This window comes from Schistocerca gregaria, chromosome X (genome assembly GCF_023897955.1).
Source record: "Schistocerca gregaria isolate iqSchGreg1 chromosome X, iqSchGreg1.2, whole genome shotgun sequence".
Taxonomy (NCBI): domain Eukaryota; kingdom Metazoa; phylum Arthropoda; class Insecta; order Orthoptera; family Acrididae; genus Schistocerca; species Schistocerca gregaria.
This window is the reverse complement of record NC_064931.1, coordinates 785,792,646-785,812,199: the sequence shown is the minus strand read 5'-3', so window position 1 is coordinate 785,812,199 and position 19,554 is coordinate 785,792,646. Positions and strand designations below refer to the sequence as shown.

General features: G+C 37.5%; 1 protein-coding gene across 2 annotated transcripts in view; it reads left to right on the top strand.

Annotated features, from left to right (window-relative positions):
- Positions 1-19,554, top strand: part of LOC126298539 (uncharacterized) — a 305,895-nt gene that overhangs the window by 10,375 nt on the left and 275,966 nt on the right. The window contains exon 3 of one of the 2 annotated variants that reach the window (XM_049989900.1): positions 10,081-10,321. The exons of the other annotated variant lie outside the window; for it this stretch is intronic. Within the exon in view, the coding sequence (XP_049845857.1) occupies positions 10,081-10,188 (108 nt within the window). The 3' untranslated portion in view covers positions 10,189-10,321. Of the gene's footprint in view, positions 1-10,080; positions 10,322-19,554 lie in introns of those variants that run through there. 2 annotated transcript variants of the gene reach the window in all.

Sequence of the window (19,554 nt, the reverse complement as noted above, 5' to 3'; positions counted from 1 at the left end):
GAAAGGGTTTCAAAGTCTCTGACACGTGCATTTTTAATGTGCTTAACAATTATGCGTGGGTGGCACCAAGTGTGTTGTCAAACTGGGGTGTCCTAAAGGGACCCTTTCACATTTTACTGATGCACATGTCAATGTTGCATCGCTCCATGATCACACCACAGGAGGGCATGAAACAGGATGGCTGAAAACACATAAACACACTTTACTGCTTTGGATCACATTCAAATTTTGTTGAATGGTTTTGAACAGTTTCTGGTAGCTCCACCCTGTACAGCAGAGTGACTATTGTTGTCACACAACACACCAAAAGTGTCAGATTATGACTAGTCATGTTGCAGCCCCACAATGTCCTTAGAATTGGGTTGAATCTTTTGGGGGTGGGGAGAGACTCAGCAGTGTTGAACATTGTCAAGAACATTATCCTGTTGCTCATTGCACTGTGAACTGCCATTTTTGACTGTGAAATACATTGGAATCAATGCCTCAAGGAAATAGATAATTTCATTGACACTGTTTATACCATGTCCTGATGGCTTTTCATGTCACTTTTCAGTAGTGGTGTGTCTGATATGTTTCCCTCAGCCACCCATATTAAAACCAAGTGATTTGAACGCTGAGTGTCATGTCTGCCATCACAGAAGTGTCAAAAGAAGTTAAACGTAAGTAAGAGGAGGTGTGATGAACCTCCCATTGTACATTCACAATTGTGTTGACACAGTTGTGGGGAAATTTGGTGCTAAGTGACATAAATAAACCACCTTTCTTCTCATGTGAACTTCTGAACTGTGGCCTTTTTTTCTCATGTGTCGTAACTTAGCTGTCTGAAGTATCGCTGAAGCTGAGGGTGACATCACTGGGTTCCATGCGTTGGGACCATTACAGAGGAGGCTTGTAGCACATTTCAGCCAAATTTCAAATTTTGGAAGATAGTTATGTGGTTTCAAAAACTTTTTTGTGCAGTATATATATATATATATATATATATATATATATATATATATATATATATATATATATATATATATATTTTAAAAACAAAGATTCCAAGACTTACCAAGCGGGAAAGCGCCGGCAGACAGGCACATGATTTTTAACCTTTGGGAGTAATGCCAAATGTCAGACAAGCCTCAGTAAATAAAATATGGGAGCGTAATCTGGCTAGGGTGTAGGCATGTTTGCGGAGGCCTGTCTGCCGGCGCTTTCCCGCTTGGTAAGTCTTGGAATCTTTGTTTTTAATATATTTTTCCCATGTGGAAGTTTCTTTCTATTATATATATATATATATATATATATATATATATATATATATATATATATATATATATATATATATAGTCAGGAAAAGAAGAAAATACCTTTCTCTTTGACTAATGTCCTATATACTGAGATTTTTAAAAGAGTAGAGATAAACTAAATGATTTGCCTTTGTAAATATCGTCACACTTATTGCAGTGAGACTTTTGTGTAGTTTGCAAATATTGTTTAGAGTGGTAAGAGGAAGGTGATGGAGGTTAAAAATACTGTGGGTTGTAGGGGTTATAGATAAGGAGAAAGTTTTGACAGAGATCATCATGATGAGTCCATCTGGAGAAAAATGCAAAGAAGATAAATTAGGATTCTGAGAGTTTAAATTGCTTTATAGGTCTATTTTTCTCCAGACCTGTTCTGAACATCAGGTGCTGCCTGGAAATTTCCATTAGCTAAGTGGGTGGTGGTGGTGAAGTGATCTAAGGAACTCTTGAAATAATTACCTCTGTGCTGTGTAACTTCTACAGCTCCCAGATTGATCACATTTAACCTGGATTTTCATTTGTATGTTCTGATTAATATAAATGGACATACTATTTGTAATAAGACCAAAACATAACTTGGCTGCTTTTGCAGATGACTCTACAATTCATCTTGTCTTCAATGGTTTAATCTCTCATTTATTTGTTTCTTTCCATGCTCCTCTTGTTACTTTTCTATTCTCTTCATTTATTACTTTGTCCAAGACAGAATGAGGATAGTGGTAGTGGGAGGGTGTGTGTTGCACATGTCTTGACCCAAAGTGATCATCAAGTATGTAACTTATATACCAGGTCTGTTGGAATTCTGTATACTTGATTTGCACTTTTACCTATTCTGTTGGTAGCAGGAGTATTTTATGCAGCATAACTGTTACTTTTAATAATGAAAGTGGTAAAATAAGTTCTATGGAGAAATTGCTAATTACTGAAATGGTGCTGTATGGGGTCAGGCATTTGTATTTGTGACTGACTGAAAGTTGTCTTAGAGTGCGCTGAGTATCAGGGTTATGTTTGCACATGGCCCAGGAGAGTTCTCCATGAATCAGATCACCAGCTACTGACTTTTAATGAAAAACATGGCTAGTCCATCAAGTATTGTACATAGACCTTTGTTTATCATTCAAAATATCAAAAGTCCAGTCACTATGAGAAATGAAGATGCACATTTTGTGTGAAAGGTGTAATAAGTATGATGCAGACAGAGGGTTTTTCAGTGCATGAGAGATTACATCATGGTAGGAGAGCTTCTAAGTGTAGCTCCAGGTGTATTTCATCAGAAAAAAAGATGGTAGAATTTTGATTTTATATTCATTTTATTTTACTTCACTTGTACTTCAGTTATTTTTTCACTCCTCTGTTTGTTCCTTTCCATGTTCCTTGTTGGTATTCTTCTGTTCTCTTCATTTCTATTTAATTCACTGCCAGCTATTTCTGTAAAGTATACCACCAATAAATTATGATTCGTGCATAATTAGACCTACTGATAGAGGATTTACTTATCAATTGCCATATGTGTGAATATTGCGAGAAAACAGCTGCTCTGGAAATAAAAGACGCTGCACCTCCTCTAACAGATTCATATCACACAGAACATAAGTTGGCTCTGAGGCATACATATATGTTCATTTATGATGTATCGAGATCACCAAATCAAAAACCAAACATTTCCATAACAACAAAGTCATCTGAGTCTCAGGGGTACCTTTTGCAGCAGTCCTCAGCAATGTCAGTATGCGATGGAACATCCTCTTGCTTGGATAAAGGCTTGAATCAATAACAGAATAACATAAATGAAATAATCAAGTCAGTCTTGGTTCAAATTGTCCTACTTTTCAATGGCAATTCGTAAGTCTCACAGATATGTGGATATTGTTGACATCCAAAAACACTTCATTTCAATCAGTCCTACACATGGTTGATTGGGTTCCATTCTTGGGAACAAGTAGGCTACTTGCATTTGATGATCGAAGGATTATGAAGAAATTTATTCATGAGAATGGTATGATGAGCTCACACGTTATCATTCATCTAGATGAAACTGCTACCAAAATGTTGGTGATATGGTCCTACTTCTGGTTATAGGATCTCGTCCCTGTGCTTTAGAGCAGTGAAGTTGGCCTCGACAACCATGAGAGATGCACAGTGGCCCCATGCAATGCCACTTGAGAACATCACTCCACAAACATCTTATTTCAGATGTAGGATACTGTGTTGAAGGTGTTCAATACTAAGAGGTTGTTTCCAAACACATGTAAAATTATCATGGTTCAAACAGGTCAGTTATTTCTCCTTAAACAACATCAGACACAAGTACTGGGGCATCCAGATTGCATGATCTCTTGTCACTCTGCACGTGAGTACATTGTTTTGTGGCGTGCAACATGTTGCTCATCATGGTCATTGGGAATGGAAATTCAAATTGTGCAATTGTCTCCTAACAGTATCACGCATAGATAACATCCTGTAGCCTCTTCAAATGCTGAATTCACTTCTGGAGCACTCCGCCTGCAGTTCCTTTGACTCAAAAGTTGTAGATATGGATGATACTGTACATCTGTCAAATGTGGATGGCTTATGTGGTGTAAGACCTTAAGGCAGCCTGTCAATTGGTACCAATTCCAGGTCTGTGCCACTTCACTTTGACTCCAGTGGAGCTGTCAAGTAACTTCCCTTGTTGGAAAGTCAATGGACCTGCGATTCTATGGACCTGATTGTAGGTCATCACTGTTCTTTTTGCCATGATGGATATTCATATTACTGTTCCACAGTTGTCTTTAATGTATCCCTACTAGTGCTTTGCTTTAACTGAAAAGCAGCAATCAATTTGAATGTGTCATTCTGCTTATAGGTAGTGCTCATGATAACTGTGTGTATATTTCTAAACAACAACAGAAATGCCTTTTCGATCAGTACAGGAACAATCACAGCAGCAACAAACCTGCAAAATTTTATTTAGATAATGGAAAACTGTTGTTGGTGTATATGTTCAGTTATTTCAGACAGTCATGATTTGTGTCTTTGATATGTACACAAATCCTGTTATACAATGACTGGTTTATAAGATCATATGAATGTTATTTTGACAATGATGTGTTATTTAGACAGATCAGACATTTTGTGACATTTGAATGTACACCTGAGAATTGTGATAAAACCAAAATCAGATGCTGCTACTTCCCGTGTGCTCATCAATGATACTAACTGAAACTAAATCAGATGCTTGTAGGTTTTAAGAAGCATATGAAGCCAAGCTACCTGCCACAGCTCCTACAGCTGTTGAAGAGTGTATTGTGGACAAATCATACAGCAAGCATGATGACTAAGGTGGACTGATATACTTTCAATTACACTGTAAGCCCACTTGTCATGTGGTTTCACAGGTGCTGAAGTAAGTTGTGACAGGAGATTTCAGGATGTGATATGTTGTTTTGAAATCCTGGTGGTGTTTTTCTACCTTTCAATACTTCTAACAATGGGGATATGTGTCTTATCCTAATTTGAGACCATACCCCCACGCACCCCATGGAATAGAACCACTGTAGATAAATGAATGTGATGGATATATTTCCAATTAATTGAGCTGAGTGTTCTTCATTGGATCTAGAAAATGACCCATCAACATTTTATTCTTCCATGAGCTGTAGCATATAAAGTGCAAAATGTGATTCATCAATGAAGACTAAACTACATCACACATATATATGCTTTCATCGGAGTAGCTCATGAACAATGAATGAAGCTTACCATTTCATGTAAATTAATGTTCTTGGTGCAAAAGCTGGTGATCATATCTTTTATTAGATAAGTAAATCAATTCCTATGCCTATAGCGACAGTATGCTTCCTTATATTTCAGCTTTGCCAGTGATTGGCCACACATCTACCAGTTAATCATAATAAAGCAATGGAAAATCCAGGATGGAATAATGACAATAATATGTAAAGGATAGATTGCTATTCACCACATTGTGGAGATGTTGAGTCACAGACAGGAACAACAAAAAGACTGCTAAACAATAAGCATACAGCCATAAGGCCTTCTGACTTAGGCAACATACACACACCAATTCACACAAAGACAATTCACACACAAATGAACACTGTCTACACTGCAAAGGCCAGACTAAGTCTCAGCAGCCAGAGTCAGTGGTCATGTGTGTGTTAGTTGTGGTTCTGTGAATATGTGTGTGTATGTTGCCTAAAGCCAAAGAAGGCTTCTGCTAAGCAGCAGCTGACCATGCTCCTTGGGGTGCAAAGTTCAGTGCCACCAGGCTGTCCATGGCAACCTGTGAAGATGGTGGGCCTGCTCCAGATTTCCCTGGTTCCACTAACTGCAGGCAGGCCAGCCTGTAAGAGTACAGCAGAGGCAGGCTTCCCACTCAGTGCACTGTCAGCATCCTGTCTCTCAGCAGTGTATTGGTTATGCATTCCTTTATATCAGCTACAAAGACACCATGAGTTGACACCAAGCCGCACACACCAACGAAATACATCCATCTGTCTCAGCTCCAGCTTCATATAACAATAAAGAGTGTTACCATAATATGGCTGTCTTGCTGTGGCCACTCTCACATTTAATAGTTTCCCTTGCATGCAGACCAACTGAAGTACCCAAGTGGGTGAGCAGCAAATGTCATCCTGCCCGACCAAAACAACATTCCTCCACCTATCAGCAAAAGACCATGAAAGCAATCCATTACACTAATTACAAATTAATAAATAAATGTAATAATAAAAGGAAAGGCATTTGTAAGGTTTGAAATATATGTACCTAATTACAGGCCAGAATACTTGTTCAGTACATTTATAAAAGTAGTTGAGATATTGTTTCACAGCAGCGTGTAAGGCTTAATCACAAAATTGTCATTAATATCAACACTATGAAATGAAATGATCATATAACAGTGTTGGCCGGGAGGCACCAACCGGGGAAGTTTGGCTGTCAAATGCAAATCTTATTTCAGTCAATGACACATTGGGCAACTTGTGTGCCGATAATGAGGATGAAACAATGATGAGGACAACACAACACCCAGGCCACGAGTGGAGAAAATCTCCAACCAGGCCAGGAATCAAACCTGGGCCCGCTGCATGGGAGGCAAGCATGTTAACACTTAGCTAAACAAGCAAACATCAACACACGAACATGGTTTTGTAAGACAAAATAACAAAACCACACCAATAAATGAACATATCAACAAATCATATCTCATATCTAATCATGCAATATTGTCAGTTGTTGATATAAATGTAGCTAAAAAAGTTAACAAGTTCTTTCAACACTAAATGGATGATTCATTGAGAAGAATCCCATTTTAAATAAACAAAAATGAATTCACATCAGTTAGTTTCACCCTATCTGTAAAGCAACTACTATTAAAAATTTGGCTTTTATTTGAATAATTTTATTGTGTGATTTCTTAAGTCGTAAAATAAAACAGGTTAAAGTTACATCCTCTGCACTACACTGACTAAAACAGCTGCAACACCTGTACATGCTCTTTAAGAGCTGCTCTTTTTATAGACTTGTTACCAACTTAAGTCTATCAGTATTCTCGTCATTGGTACTGCAGTATTAATGACACACATTTATGGTGACCTATTTAAAAAGGCATATATATAAGGATAATTTTTGTGCAGCCTGTGCTTAATGATAGTTGCATCATTTAGAAATGATACATGATACTGGCTATATCAGTCAGATGCCCTCTGCACACACATACCAATGTAAGATGTATTTTAAAATTTTACAGTATGCAATATATGAATTCATTGTTTCATGGTGATATATACTGGTAAAATTCTCTCAAACTTGCAGCTGCATCAAGTGGTGGAAAATCCATAACCCTTCAACTGAGTACTCCTTGGCCATTGTCAAGTGGTGACCGTTATATTGTTGCTGCTGCAGATCATCATATAGCTGCCCTGCCTTCTGAATGGAAGCCATCTCAGATGCTGAAAACTTGCTGAAGGAACTTAGCTGCTTACAGAAAGTATTCAAGGGAAATGGTTACAAGCACCACATTTTACAAGCCCTCTTTCCAAAGACAACCTTGTGTTTTTGCCATTCTGATGCTCAGTAACTGGAAATATATGGCATACCCTAAAGAGGGGTAAATCAATTCAATCTTCAGAGCTTCAGTAAAAGTTTGGCTACTCAGGAGACCCATCAAAAATGATGTAGGCCTCTGGATTCCAACAGTACATGAAATATTACATGAGTGTGGATAGATTAATGTCAGACACACTGTGTGTACTATTGAAGAACACTGTGGTACCCTGAGAAATCAGCGGTAGGTGAGCACATTCTAAAAACATGACACTGCATTTCATTTGACGAGACACATTTTATTACACAGGCTAATAGCATTATAAAAAAGTGATCAAGATATAAACTTTGGAAAACATCCTCGATAAAGATGACAGACTGCATTTAAGCATAGCAAGGGCATAGCCATCAGAAGGTTAATAAGAATATAAAAAAAAGAGAGGAAGATTTATCTGTTTAGCAAGAGTAATAGAAGGCAGATTTCAGACTACCTAACAGATCAAAACGAAAATTTCTGTTCCGACACTGACAATGTTGAGTGTTTATGGAAAAAGTTCAAAGCAATCGTAAAATGCATTTTAGACAGGTATGTGCTGAGCAAAACTGTGAGGGGCGGGAAAAACCCACCGTGCTTCAACAACAAAGTTAGGAAACTACTGCGAAAGCAAAGAGAGCTTCACTCGAAGTGTAAACGCAGCCAAAACCTCTCTGACAAACAGAAGCTAAACGATGTGAAAGTTAGTGTAAGGAGGGCTATGAGTGAAGCGTTCAGTGAATTCGAAAGTAAAAATCTATGTACCGACTTGACAGAAAATCCTAGGAAGTTCTGGTCTGACGTTAAATCAGTAAGTGGCTCTAAACAGCATATTCAGACACTCTGGGATGTTGATGGCATTGAAACAGAGGCTGACACACTTAAAGCTGAAATACTAAACACCTTTTTCCAAAGCTGTTTCACAGAGGAAGACCGCATGGCAGTTCCTTCTCTAAATCCTCGCACAAGTGAAAAAGTGCCTGACATCAAAATAAGTGTCCAAGGAATAGAAAATCAACTGGATTCACTCAACAGAGGAAAGTCCACTGGACCTGATGGCATACCAATTCGATTCTACACAGAGTACGCGAAAGAACTTGCCCCCTTTCTAACAGCTGTGTACCGGAAGTCTCTAGAGGAACGAAAGGTTCCAAATGACTGGAAAACAGCACAGGTAGTCCCAGTCTTCAAGAAGGGTCGTCGAGCAGATTTGCAAAACTATAGACCCATATCTCTGACTTCGATCTGTTGTAGAATTTTAGAATATGTTTTTTGCTCGTGTATCATGTCGTTTTTGGAAACCCAGAATCTACTCTGTAGGAATCAGCATGGATTCCGGAAACAGTGATCATGTGAGACCCAACTCGCTTTATTTGTTCATGAGACCCAGAAAATATTAGATACAGGCTCCCAGATAGATGCTATTTTCCTTGACTTCCGGAAGGTGTTCGATACAGTTCTGCACTGTCGCCTGATAAACAAAGTAAGAGCCTACAGAATATCAGACCAGCTGTGTGGCTGGATTGAAGAGTTTTTAGCAAACAGAGCACAGCATGTTGTTATCAATGGAGAGATGTCTACAGACGTTAAAGTAACCTCTGGCGTGCCACAGGGGACTGTTATGGGACCATTGCTTTTCACAATATATGTAAATGACCTAGTAGATAGAGTCGGAAGTTCAATGCGGCTTTTCGCGGATAATGCTGTAGTATACAGAGAAGTTGCAGCATTAGAAAATTGTAGCAAAATGCTGGAAGATCTGCAGTGGATGGGCACTTGGTGCAGTGAGTGGAAACTGACCCTTAACATAGACAAATGTAATGTATTGCGAATACATAGAAAAAAGGATCCTTTATGGTATGATTATATGATAGTGGAACAAACACTGGTAGCAGTTACTTCTATAAAATATCTGGGAGTATGCATGCAGAACGATTTGAAGTGGAATGATCATTTAAAATTAATTGTTGGTAAGGCGGGTACCAGATTGAGATTCATTGGGAGAGTCCTTAGAAAATGTCATCATTCTGGGATCCATACCAGATTGGGCTGACGAAGGAGATAGAGAAGATACAAAGAAGAGTGGCGCGTTTTGTCACAGGGTTATTTGGTAACCGTGATAGTGTTACAGAGATGTTTAGCAAACTCAAGTGGCAGACTCTGCAAGAGAGGCTCTCTGCATCCCAGTGTAGCTTGCTCGCCAGGTTTCGAGAGGGTGCATTTCTGGATGAGATATCGAATATATTGCTTCCCCCTAATTATACCTCCCGAGGAGATCACAGATGTAAAATTAGAGAGATTCGAGGGTGCACGGAGGTTTTCAGACAGTTGTTCTTCCCACGAACCATATGCGACTAGAACATAAAAGGGAGGTAATGACAGTGGCACGTAAAGTGCCCACAACCACACACCATTGGGTGGCTTACGGAGTATAAATGTAGATGTAGAGGAAGGTTGAAGATTGCACCAGACATCACAAAAGACACCATGCCTTTATAAAGACACCAGCAACAATCAAAACTGATGATGACTGAATGCTGTAAGCTCATGGATTTTAAACCACTTGATGTGTCTGGAAGCTTGAGAGAATTAGTCTAAAGTTTGAGTGTATTTGTGTTCTGTGTGACATTGTCTGCTGATAATCTTAGTTCTGTGTTTGGAAACAAGGTTTTGACTAATGTGATACTGCTGGTTATATATGTTTTCCAGATCAATTGTGTTAAAAAATGCGTTGCAGACCAACTGAAAGAATCGGAGAAATCAACAACCAAGAAATCATGGGGGCCTAAGAAGGACTCAACATGTTGTATTTTGTAGAAAGTGTGGCATTAAATAAATAACTTTCTAGATTTTATTCTACTTCATTCTGTCACATGTCTGTATGGAAGTTTGAGCAGACAGTACCTTATGTAGTTTTTAAAAAATAAAAGAAACATATGCAGCCTGAGAATATGTGAATATATTTTCTCATTAGTTAGTAACATAAAATGGTTTATAAACTAATAATGCAGTTGTAAATGTAATATTTACAATAAATATTAATGTTGTACATCTTACTTTCATCCCAAAATCTACAACAGCAGTTATTCATTGTTGGTAATTCTGATAAATTAAAAATAAAGCTAAACATGATAATATGCATTTTGAGATAGCACCACAAATTTATCTGCCAGCCACTGCTTTGATTGGTGTCTCATTTCAGACAGTATTGAAAATGAACGAAGGTAACTTAAAGCAAATGTCTCATCAGTGAGAAGTCCATTAGAAATGAAGACACAAAGAAACAAATTCGACATAACAAGGGTAGGGCTTGAATTTTTTTTGTATTTTTTTCAAAGGAACCTTCCTGATATTAGCAGAAATGGAATAAGAAGAATCATGGGTTACCGAAATCTGAGTGCTAAATGTGGGGTTTAACTTCAGTTCTCCTTTTAATGAATCCACTGCCTTAGCCACAGCAACACCTCTCTCAGCATCATATTATGGCCAACACACATTACATCTTAAAGTAAGGATTTAGTATAAACAATCTGTGTGGAGGTATTGAAAATTATTCAATTTTTTTTTTTTCATTTACTTTTGGGGGGCATGAACTGTATTTACACCTACATCTATATCCATACTCTGCAAACCACTGTTAAGTCCATTGTAGAGCATTTATCCCACTGGACCAGTTATTAGGGCTTTTTACTGTTCCATTCACATATGGAGAAGGAAGAATGGCTATTTAAATGCAGATGGTATCAGTCAACACATACATATGGGTGGATGTAATGCTTTGGAGGGCCATAAAATGGAATAATCACATAGGCTTACTTGTGGGTCAAGAAGCTAGCAGACGCCGATTTATTGGAAGAATACTAGGGAAATGCAATTACTCTATAGACTGCTCACAGATCACTCATGTGACCCAACTTAGAATATTGCTCAACTCTGTCAGACTCATACTTACTTGGACTAATAGGTGATAATGAACATATAAAGATAAGACCAGCATGAATGGCCACAGATTTCTTTGGTTAGCAAACGTGTGTTACAAAGATGTGGGAAGTACTGAACTGGAAGCCTCTTTATGAGGTATGTGAACTATCCCAAGAGAGCCTGCTTACAAAGATGCTGCACACATCTTGCATAAGGCTACTTTGTAGTAGCTAATTCGTCATGTTAAACATACCATACTCATTCTTATGGTGCACCTATTTATATCTTATTTGCCTGAATCAATGGTTTTCATGTCCAGTAGATGAACTGCTAAGTGCTTAAACAATTTTACATCATTAAGTCACTATATCAAAGTTAGTATTTATTCCAACAGAATACTTCAATGATGTTCATTTTCAAAACAAGAAGGTCCACTGAAGTAGGAAGATTTTCACATGTTTCTAAAATACGGTATTATTAAATATCTAACAACAACATAATATACACAAATAATAAACATTATGTTTACACATCATGTAATTAAAGCATTTTAATTAGCCAATATGTTCATAGTATTCAAATGACATTCATACTTTTCTCTATTTTAATTACCAAGTTTTTGTGTTCACACTTATCTCCCCAGTTTTCATAAAGACCTACCATTTAATTTCCAGAAACCAAAATTTCAGCACCTGTTTGAATTATTTCTGTAATTAGTATGTATTCATAAGAGACGTATACAATTTTGAGTGCTGGTAGAGAAAGACTGAGTATCTAGGATGTTAACATTGAATTTTGGAAAGATTTTAATTATTGTTGTTGTTGGGATCTTCAATCCAGAGACTGTTTTGATGCAGCTCTCCATGCAACTCTATCCTGTGCAAGCTTCTTCATCTCTCAGTACCAACTGCAACTTACATCCTTCTGAATCTGTTTAGTGTATTCATCCCTTGGCCTACTACTACAATTTTTACCCTCCCTGATTCCCTCCAATAGTAAATTGGTAATCCCTTGGTGCCTTGAAACGTGTCCTACGAACCTGACCCTTCTTTTAGTCAGGCTGTGCCACGATTTCCTCTTCTCTCTAATTCTATTCAGCACCTCCTCATTATTTACAGGATCTGCCCATCTAATCTTCAGCATTCTTCTGTAGCACTACATTTTGAAAGCTTCTATTCTCTTTTTGCCTAACTATTTATCATCCATGTTTCACTTCCATACATGGCTACACTCCATACAAATACTTTCAGAAAAGACTTCCTGACACTTAAATCTATACTCGATGTTAACAAATTCCTTTTCTTGAGAAATTTTTTCCTTGCCATAGCCAGTCTACATTTTATATTCTCTCTACTTTGACCATCATCAGTTATTTTGCTCCCCAAATAGCAAAACCCATCTACTACTTTAAGTGTCTCATTTCCTAATCTAATTCCCTCAGCGTCACCTGACTTCATTCAACCACATTCCATTATCCTCGTTTTGCTTTTATTGATGTTCATCTTATATCCTCCTCTCAAGACACTGTCCATTCCATTCAACTGCTCTTCCAAGTCCCTTGCTGTCTCTGACAGAATTACAATGTCATCGGCGAACCTCAATGTTTTTATTTCTTCTCCATGGATTTTAATACCTACTCCAAATTTTTCTTTTGTTTCCTGTACTGCTTGCTCAATAAACAGGTTGAATAACATTGGGGATAGACTACAACCCTGTCTCACTCCCTTCTCAACCACTGCTTCCCTTTCATGCCCCTCTACTCTTATAACTGCCATCTGGTTCCTATAAAAATTGTAAATAGCCTTTTGCTCCCAGTATTGTACCCCTAACACCTTCAGAATTTTAAAGAGAGTATTTCAGTCAACATTGTCAAAAGCTTTCTTCAAGTCTACAAATGCTAGAAATCTAGGTTTGCCTTTCTTAATGTATACTGTAAGATAAGTCGTAGGGTCAATACTGCCTCACATGTTCGTACATTTCTATGGAATCCAATATGATCTTAGTCAAGTTCGGCTTCTACTAATTTTCCCAGTCATCTGGAAAGAATTTGTATTAGTATTTTCTAGCCATTACTTATTAAACTGATAGTTGGGTAATTTTCACACCTGTCAACATCGGCATTCTTTGGGATTGTAATTATTATATTCTTCTTGAAGGCTGAGGTTATTTCACCTGCCTCATACATCTTGCTCACCAGATGGTAGAGTTTTGTCATGGCTGGCTCTTCCAAGGCTATCAGTAGCTCTAATGGAATGTTGTCTATTCCTGGGGCCTTTTTTTTTACTTAGGTCTTTCAGCACTCTGTCAAATTCTTCACATAGTATCATATCCCGTCTTATCTTCAACTACGTCCTCTTCCGTTTGCATAATGTTGCCCTCAAGTATGTCACCCTTGTGTGGATCCTCTATGTACTGCTTCCATCTTTCCGCTTTCCTTTGTTTGCTCAGGACTGGTTTTCCATCTGAGCTTTTGATATTTGTACAGGTGATTCTCTGTTCTCCAATTTTTTTAATTCTTTTTAATTTTTCTGTATGCAGTATCTTTCTTAGCACTAGTGATATGCATTACTACAACATAACATTTTTGAAAACTACAAAATTTAAGAAAGACATACCAAGTGGAATGCTTCTAACACCAATTTCAAAAAATTTTATCTTAGAAATGACAAAGTTAGAGATATGTGAATTAGTCTAGTTACTGATATGCCAATTAGTCCGGTAAGATATGGAGTGAAGAACATCAAGGTACACAAAATGCAGTTATAATTAAAATTTATTTGTTAATTCAAATTTGTTGCACACTTATTAATGTTAGCTAATGATGAATATTACTACTAGAAAAGTAATTACTAAAGTAGCTTGCCCAAATGATTCAGTGAGACATGATGCACTTAAAAAAAAAAAAAAAAAAAAAAAAAAAAAAAAAAAAAAAAAAAAAAAAAAAAAAAAAAAAACTAAGATACAGTGTTGTTAGGACAAAGTTGAAATTTGTGTCATCAACCTGGTGGTTTACACAATATAATTATGATACATAACAAGATGAGTTTCTTGCAAATAATATACAGGTGGCTACCAGCACACATAGCAAGACCCATGTAGTTACTTGTATCAGTGGGGCACCTGTTTTAGTGTAGAATCAGGATTTCAAAGTAGTAAAAATAACAGAACAGCCCTACAAAATGTTTGACCTTTCCTAGCACTGGTCCTCAGAGGGCCCTCTGTGAGGTTTAATATCTTTCCTGTATGTAGGAGGTGAGAGACTTAATACATATGTAACATAGCACACAGAATGAAGAAATGTTGACCATCATTTTACAGGCATATCAAGAGAATGCAATACCTAAACAGATGTTTAAGTATATAGAGGGTATTAATAATATTTTGGGAACAATCAAAATTAGAAAATATCTGAAGGATGCTGCTATAAGAGATTCAGGTATACAAGACCAAGAAACATTCAGTCACAAAGTACTGTAGATGAAATGTGAGTAATGAGATGAGGGAAGTAAGGACTGGAACAGCCTGGTTGGAAGAACGGAAGAAAATGGACAGTGAGAAGATGAAAGAAGTGTGGTAACTGAGAAAATCTCACAATTCATGTGGTCCTCTAGCAGTTTATAGTAATCAGAAAGGTGCACAATACCTCTCACCTGATGCCAGACAAAGACTTACAAAGACTACAGCATGTTCTTATTCCTGCTTGCATAATTCTAAATGGGCAGCATCGTAGGAAATATTTTACAACTGTGTGACTACTAACGTATTTAGAGTATAAAATTATGCTGCTAAATTCACTTAATAATCCTTGTCATCTCACTGAAAAACTATGAATACTTCAAATATTATGTGTGATGTTAAGGTAACGATTTTAGTTTTCTTCAATAATTTCCTGTATCTAAGCTAGAGACTGTTGTTAACTTTAGTATTATGAATGATATGCCTTAGTAACCATTTTATAATGACAGAGTTCTATGGGCTTATGTCTTATCGTTGTAGTTGTACTAGTCCCATCACTGCATGAAAAGGTTGTGTCTTCTGTCAGTTCAAAACTCATTGAAGGACTTTTTCTTCCTTTATGGACTACAGTTATTTCAACTGTTTTTCCTTTTTTTGCACATTTTTCTCATCACCTTTTAGTGTTTCTCTGTTCTTTGTTCCATTCAAGTAGCTCCAGTGTTCTAGGGTCCTTCATGCAAGTGTTTGGATTCCAGTGATTTCATTATAAGTAGTGGCCATTCCTAACTATCTTGTGAAGTAATGTGGAGGTTGCCCTTATCCCTTTCAACACCTTTGCACCATACATTGTGCATCTTTAATTTGGTAAAGTAAATCAACAGCCTTTTTGTCAGTCTGTTGGTATTCATCCTTCAGATGTGGCCATATAAAGTTATTCTTCTTTTTATATTTTCAATATGTATACAAAATTCATTGTTATGTCATGTTTTCCACTTTATTTTTTTCCTTAACTGGCCCCATAATATTTTTTTACTATTTCCCTTTGTGTGATTTCCAAGGCTTCCATCACTGCTTTTTTGTTCAGAGTTACTGTAAATTACTGCTGAATGTAAAACTGCTGCTGACAAAATTTTTACAAGACTATGCGATCTTAACTGTAACACTAACCCTGTAAATATGTGTTATAGTGGTCATGAAACTCAGCTCCAGTCTATCAGACTAAACACCAACTGCACAACTCAACAAAGAGAGTTCAGTGATGACAACATCAGAGTATTAAATTGCCAAGTGAAACATTGGAGGAAACTGAAATAGATAGCATATTTGACAGTTTCTGGTCACTGATAAGTTCAATGCATATTTTACTAATATAGCAAATCATTTACTCCAAAATTAGTATGAATACAGATGTGCTTGCCTACCAAATTATTTAAATGCTAGTCTGAAGTCTATGTTCCTTCAAGCAGTCACAGAGACAGGGATATAAGGCAAATAATAAGGTACTCAAAAACAAACACTGATGTGGGCTTGACAGCGTGCCAGATTAAGTATTAAAAAGTCCTCTGATTATGTAATAAAACCACTAATGCATTTAGCAAACACATCCTTATCAAATGGAACCTTTTCCAACAGCTAACATGAGTCCTATATTCAAAACTGGTGCACTGAAAATGTAAATAACTATTGGGCAGCTTCACAACTCAGTCTTTTCTACAAAATATTTCAAAGTCTTTTCCACAGCAGGCTTCGAAGCTACATATAATCATCTTCTTAACAACCTTACAACAACTAAACTATTATCCATATCACAATTCGGATTTCTAAAGGGTTCTGATATTAAAAAGCCTCTCTACACATACAGTTAGAATCACTTAATTTATTAGATTATAAATTACTGGCTGTTGGTACATTTTGTGGTGGGTCAAAGGCATTTGACTATGTAAATCACAATATCCTTTTAAGTAAATGAGAATATTACAGTGTAACAGGATTTACTGCAAAATAGTTCAAATCCTATATCTCTGACTGAAAACAAAGGGTATCAATGGGACAGAGAGGTGTATTAAGCTATCAGGCAACATCCAACTAGAAAGGAATAACATGTGATGTCCTCCAAAGTTCCATCTCAGGGCCATTACTTTTTCTTCTGCATATCATTGACCTCTCATCAGTAACATTACCAGTTGCTAAGATTGTTTCAATTGCAGATGACACAAACATTGTAATAAATAGAAAATTAAGTATAGCCTCAGATAAGTTTACTAATTACATTTTAAATGACATTAATAAATAGTTTCTAGCCAATTCTCTGTCACTAAAACTTGAAAAATTATATTACATGCAGTTCAGTGTGAACCTGATTGATGCCTGTATGTTATTAATATTATCACATAATATAAATTGCTTACAATCTGATTTCTGAACAAATTTTGTGCAGCAATGTGATCATTATAAATTTGTACTGTAAAACGCATTTTTTTAAATTTGATGATGTGTGGCTACAACAGCAATTTAATATTTGCTTAGACGTTTTATACCTACTTAATGTAAATAGGATTAAGGCAATTTGATATGGGACCTGTGGAAGCACATTAGCATATCTGATCATATTTTGTAAATACTTATCATGTATTCTTGTTTACTGTCATGTTCCACATCCCAGAAACCTCCTCACTATGGATCAATTGGAAAGAAAAGCACATCTAATCTAATCGAATCTACTTTACGGAACTCCTTTATTCATCACTAATAATATGAGTACACTCTGAGAAATCTTCTCAAATCAAGAATCTGTTGAGGAGTCTGAAAATCTGTGACTGCTCTTATTTTATTAGGGTTGGGATTGTCTCCATTGCTATTCACCATGTGCCCCAAGGTTTTCTATTTCTTGGCTGACAAACATATTCTTTCTAAGCCAGGTATAGACCTGTAGTCTTTACACATTTTAACAGATGGTCAATCAGCTTAGGGACCTTTTTTTTATCTTTTTTTAAATGTCATCCTGATAGTAAAGATATGTTACCCATTTAATGTGTTGAAGAAGGTTTTCCATCCCTCATTAACAGATGACTGGTGTGTTGAATAGTCCAAATGGCTTGACTTTGAACTCCCATAGGCCATAATGAGGTATAAAGGCAATCTTTTCCTTGTCAACATCATCAACTGTGATTTGCCACTAGAGAGACTGGCTGTCCGTAACAGAGAAATACTTCACTCTTATCAAGCAGTCTGTAGTGTTAATAATATGTGACAGTGGGTAGACCCATTCCTTCATGATTTTCTCCAGTTGGCAGTAGCTGACACCAAAACCCCATGTGCCGTACTTCTTCACAAAAACTGCAGAGGAGTACCGTGGACTCTGTGAATGTTCAGTGATGTCATCCTGCTGCATCTTCTCCACTTCATCCCGAATCACTCATCGTTCAGCCAGTGACACCCTCTATGAGTGCTGGTTAATTAGTGTATGATCCCCACTGTTGTTACGGTGATTTACCTTTTGCCATTTGGTCTCCGTACATGGAAACACCTGAAGTCTGCTAATCTACTGCAGAACAGGTAAAATCTGGCAATGTTGTTCCTTGGTCTGGCCAGATCCTATTTGCAGTTCGATAGTAGTTTACACCTCTCTGTGCCTTGTAATATTAGTGGGGAGTAGTGGAACAAGGCCAACATGAGCACATTTTTTTTTAGTTCGGGTTGCTACATCAGGTGCAGGTATGCACTCAGGGACAAACCTATTGTTCTCCTTTGACTGATACGCCGTTAACCCATTGTTCTCCTTTGATTGAGAGATCCTTAACCTATTGTTCTGCTAAAAGGATCCTTCTTTTTGATTGACAGGTCCTTAACCTATCATTCCCCCCTCCACTCACTCCTTCCCCCCCCCCCCCTCCCCACACACACACCTCAGGAATACAATAACCCACCCCCTCCCCCTCACTGCTACAGTTACACTTTCAAGTCTACATTACTCAAATACCTACATGTCACTCTTATCAATCTGAATGACTACTTAATTAAATTGTTCAGTTAATTAACCCCTCCCCCTCTGTTAACCCCCTGATCTCCCCCTCCCTTCTCTCCCTGCCCTTCCCTATCTGGTTGTGGATTCACCTCTGAAGGTGATTGATGACCTCTACATTTAAACTCAATGGTCACAGTGATGGGTTAACTGATGACTCTGTGTTCCATTTCGACTGATGCCCCTTATTGCAGTCATGTACGTTTTGGTGCTAGCCATACCCAGAAGGTGGTGCCCTCCACCAAGACACTTTGCCCATCTCAAAAAAGCGATGTCAGTGAACCATTACACGGTAGCCAACAGTGTACCAGTGGACAGATAGAATGGAAAAGACACCATCGGTGTAGTGTAATAATAAACATCACAGTTAATAGTGTAAACAATTTTAGCAATTTTACAGTAATTTCAACACCGACCAATGATATGACAGCATGCTTCCCGGTTTCAGTATCATCGATAAACTGCCCCTCCTCTACTTTGTGAGCACTATTGCGAATGTAGACAGATGACTGTGCAGTATGTCCATTCATTGTTAATTCTCGCACATATACATCATGAAAGTATACCAGACAGTGACCTACAAAATTCTAACACCTCGAGCGTAATGCGTAATTTACTATCTGTCTCTATACCGATGGCAGTAATAGGCAACAGATAAACACATAGCAGTGGCACCCCCCCATGAACCATGGACATTGCCGTTGGTGGGGAGGCTTGCGTGCCTCAGCGATACAGATGGCCGTACCGTAGGTGCAACCACAACGGAGGGGTATCTGTTGAGAGGC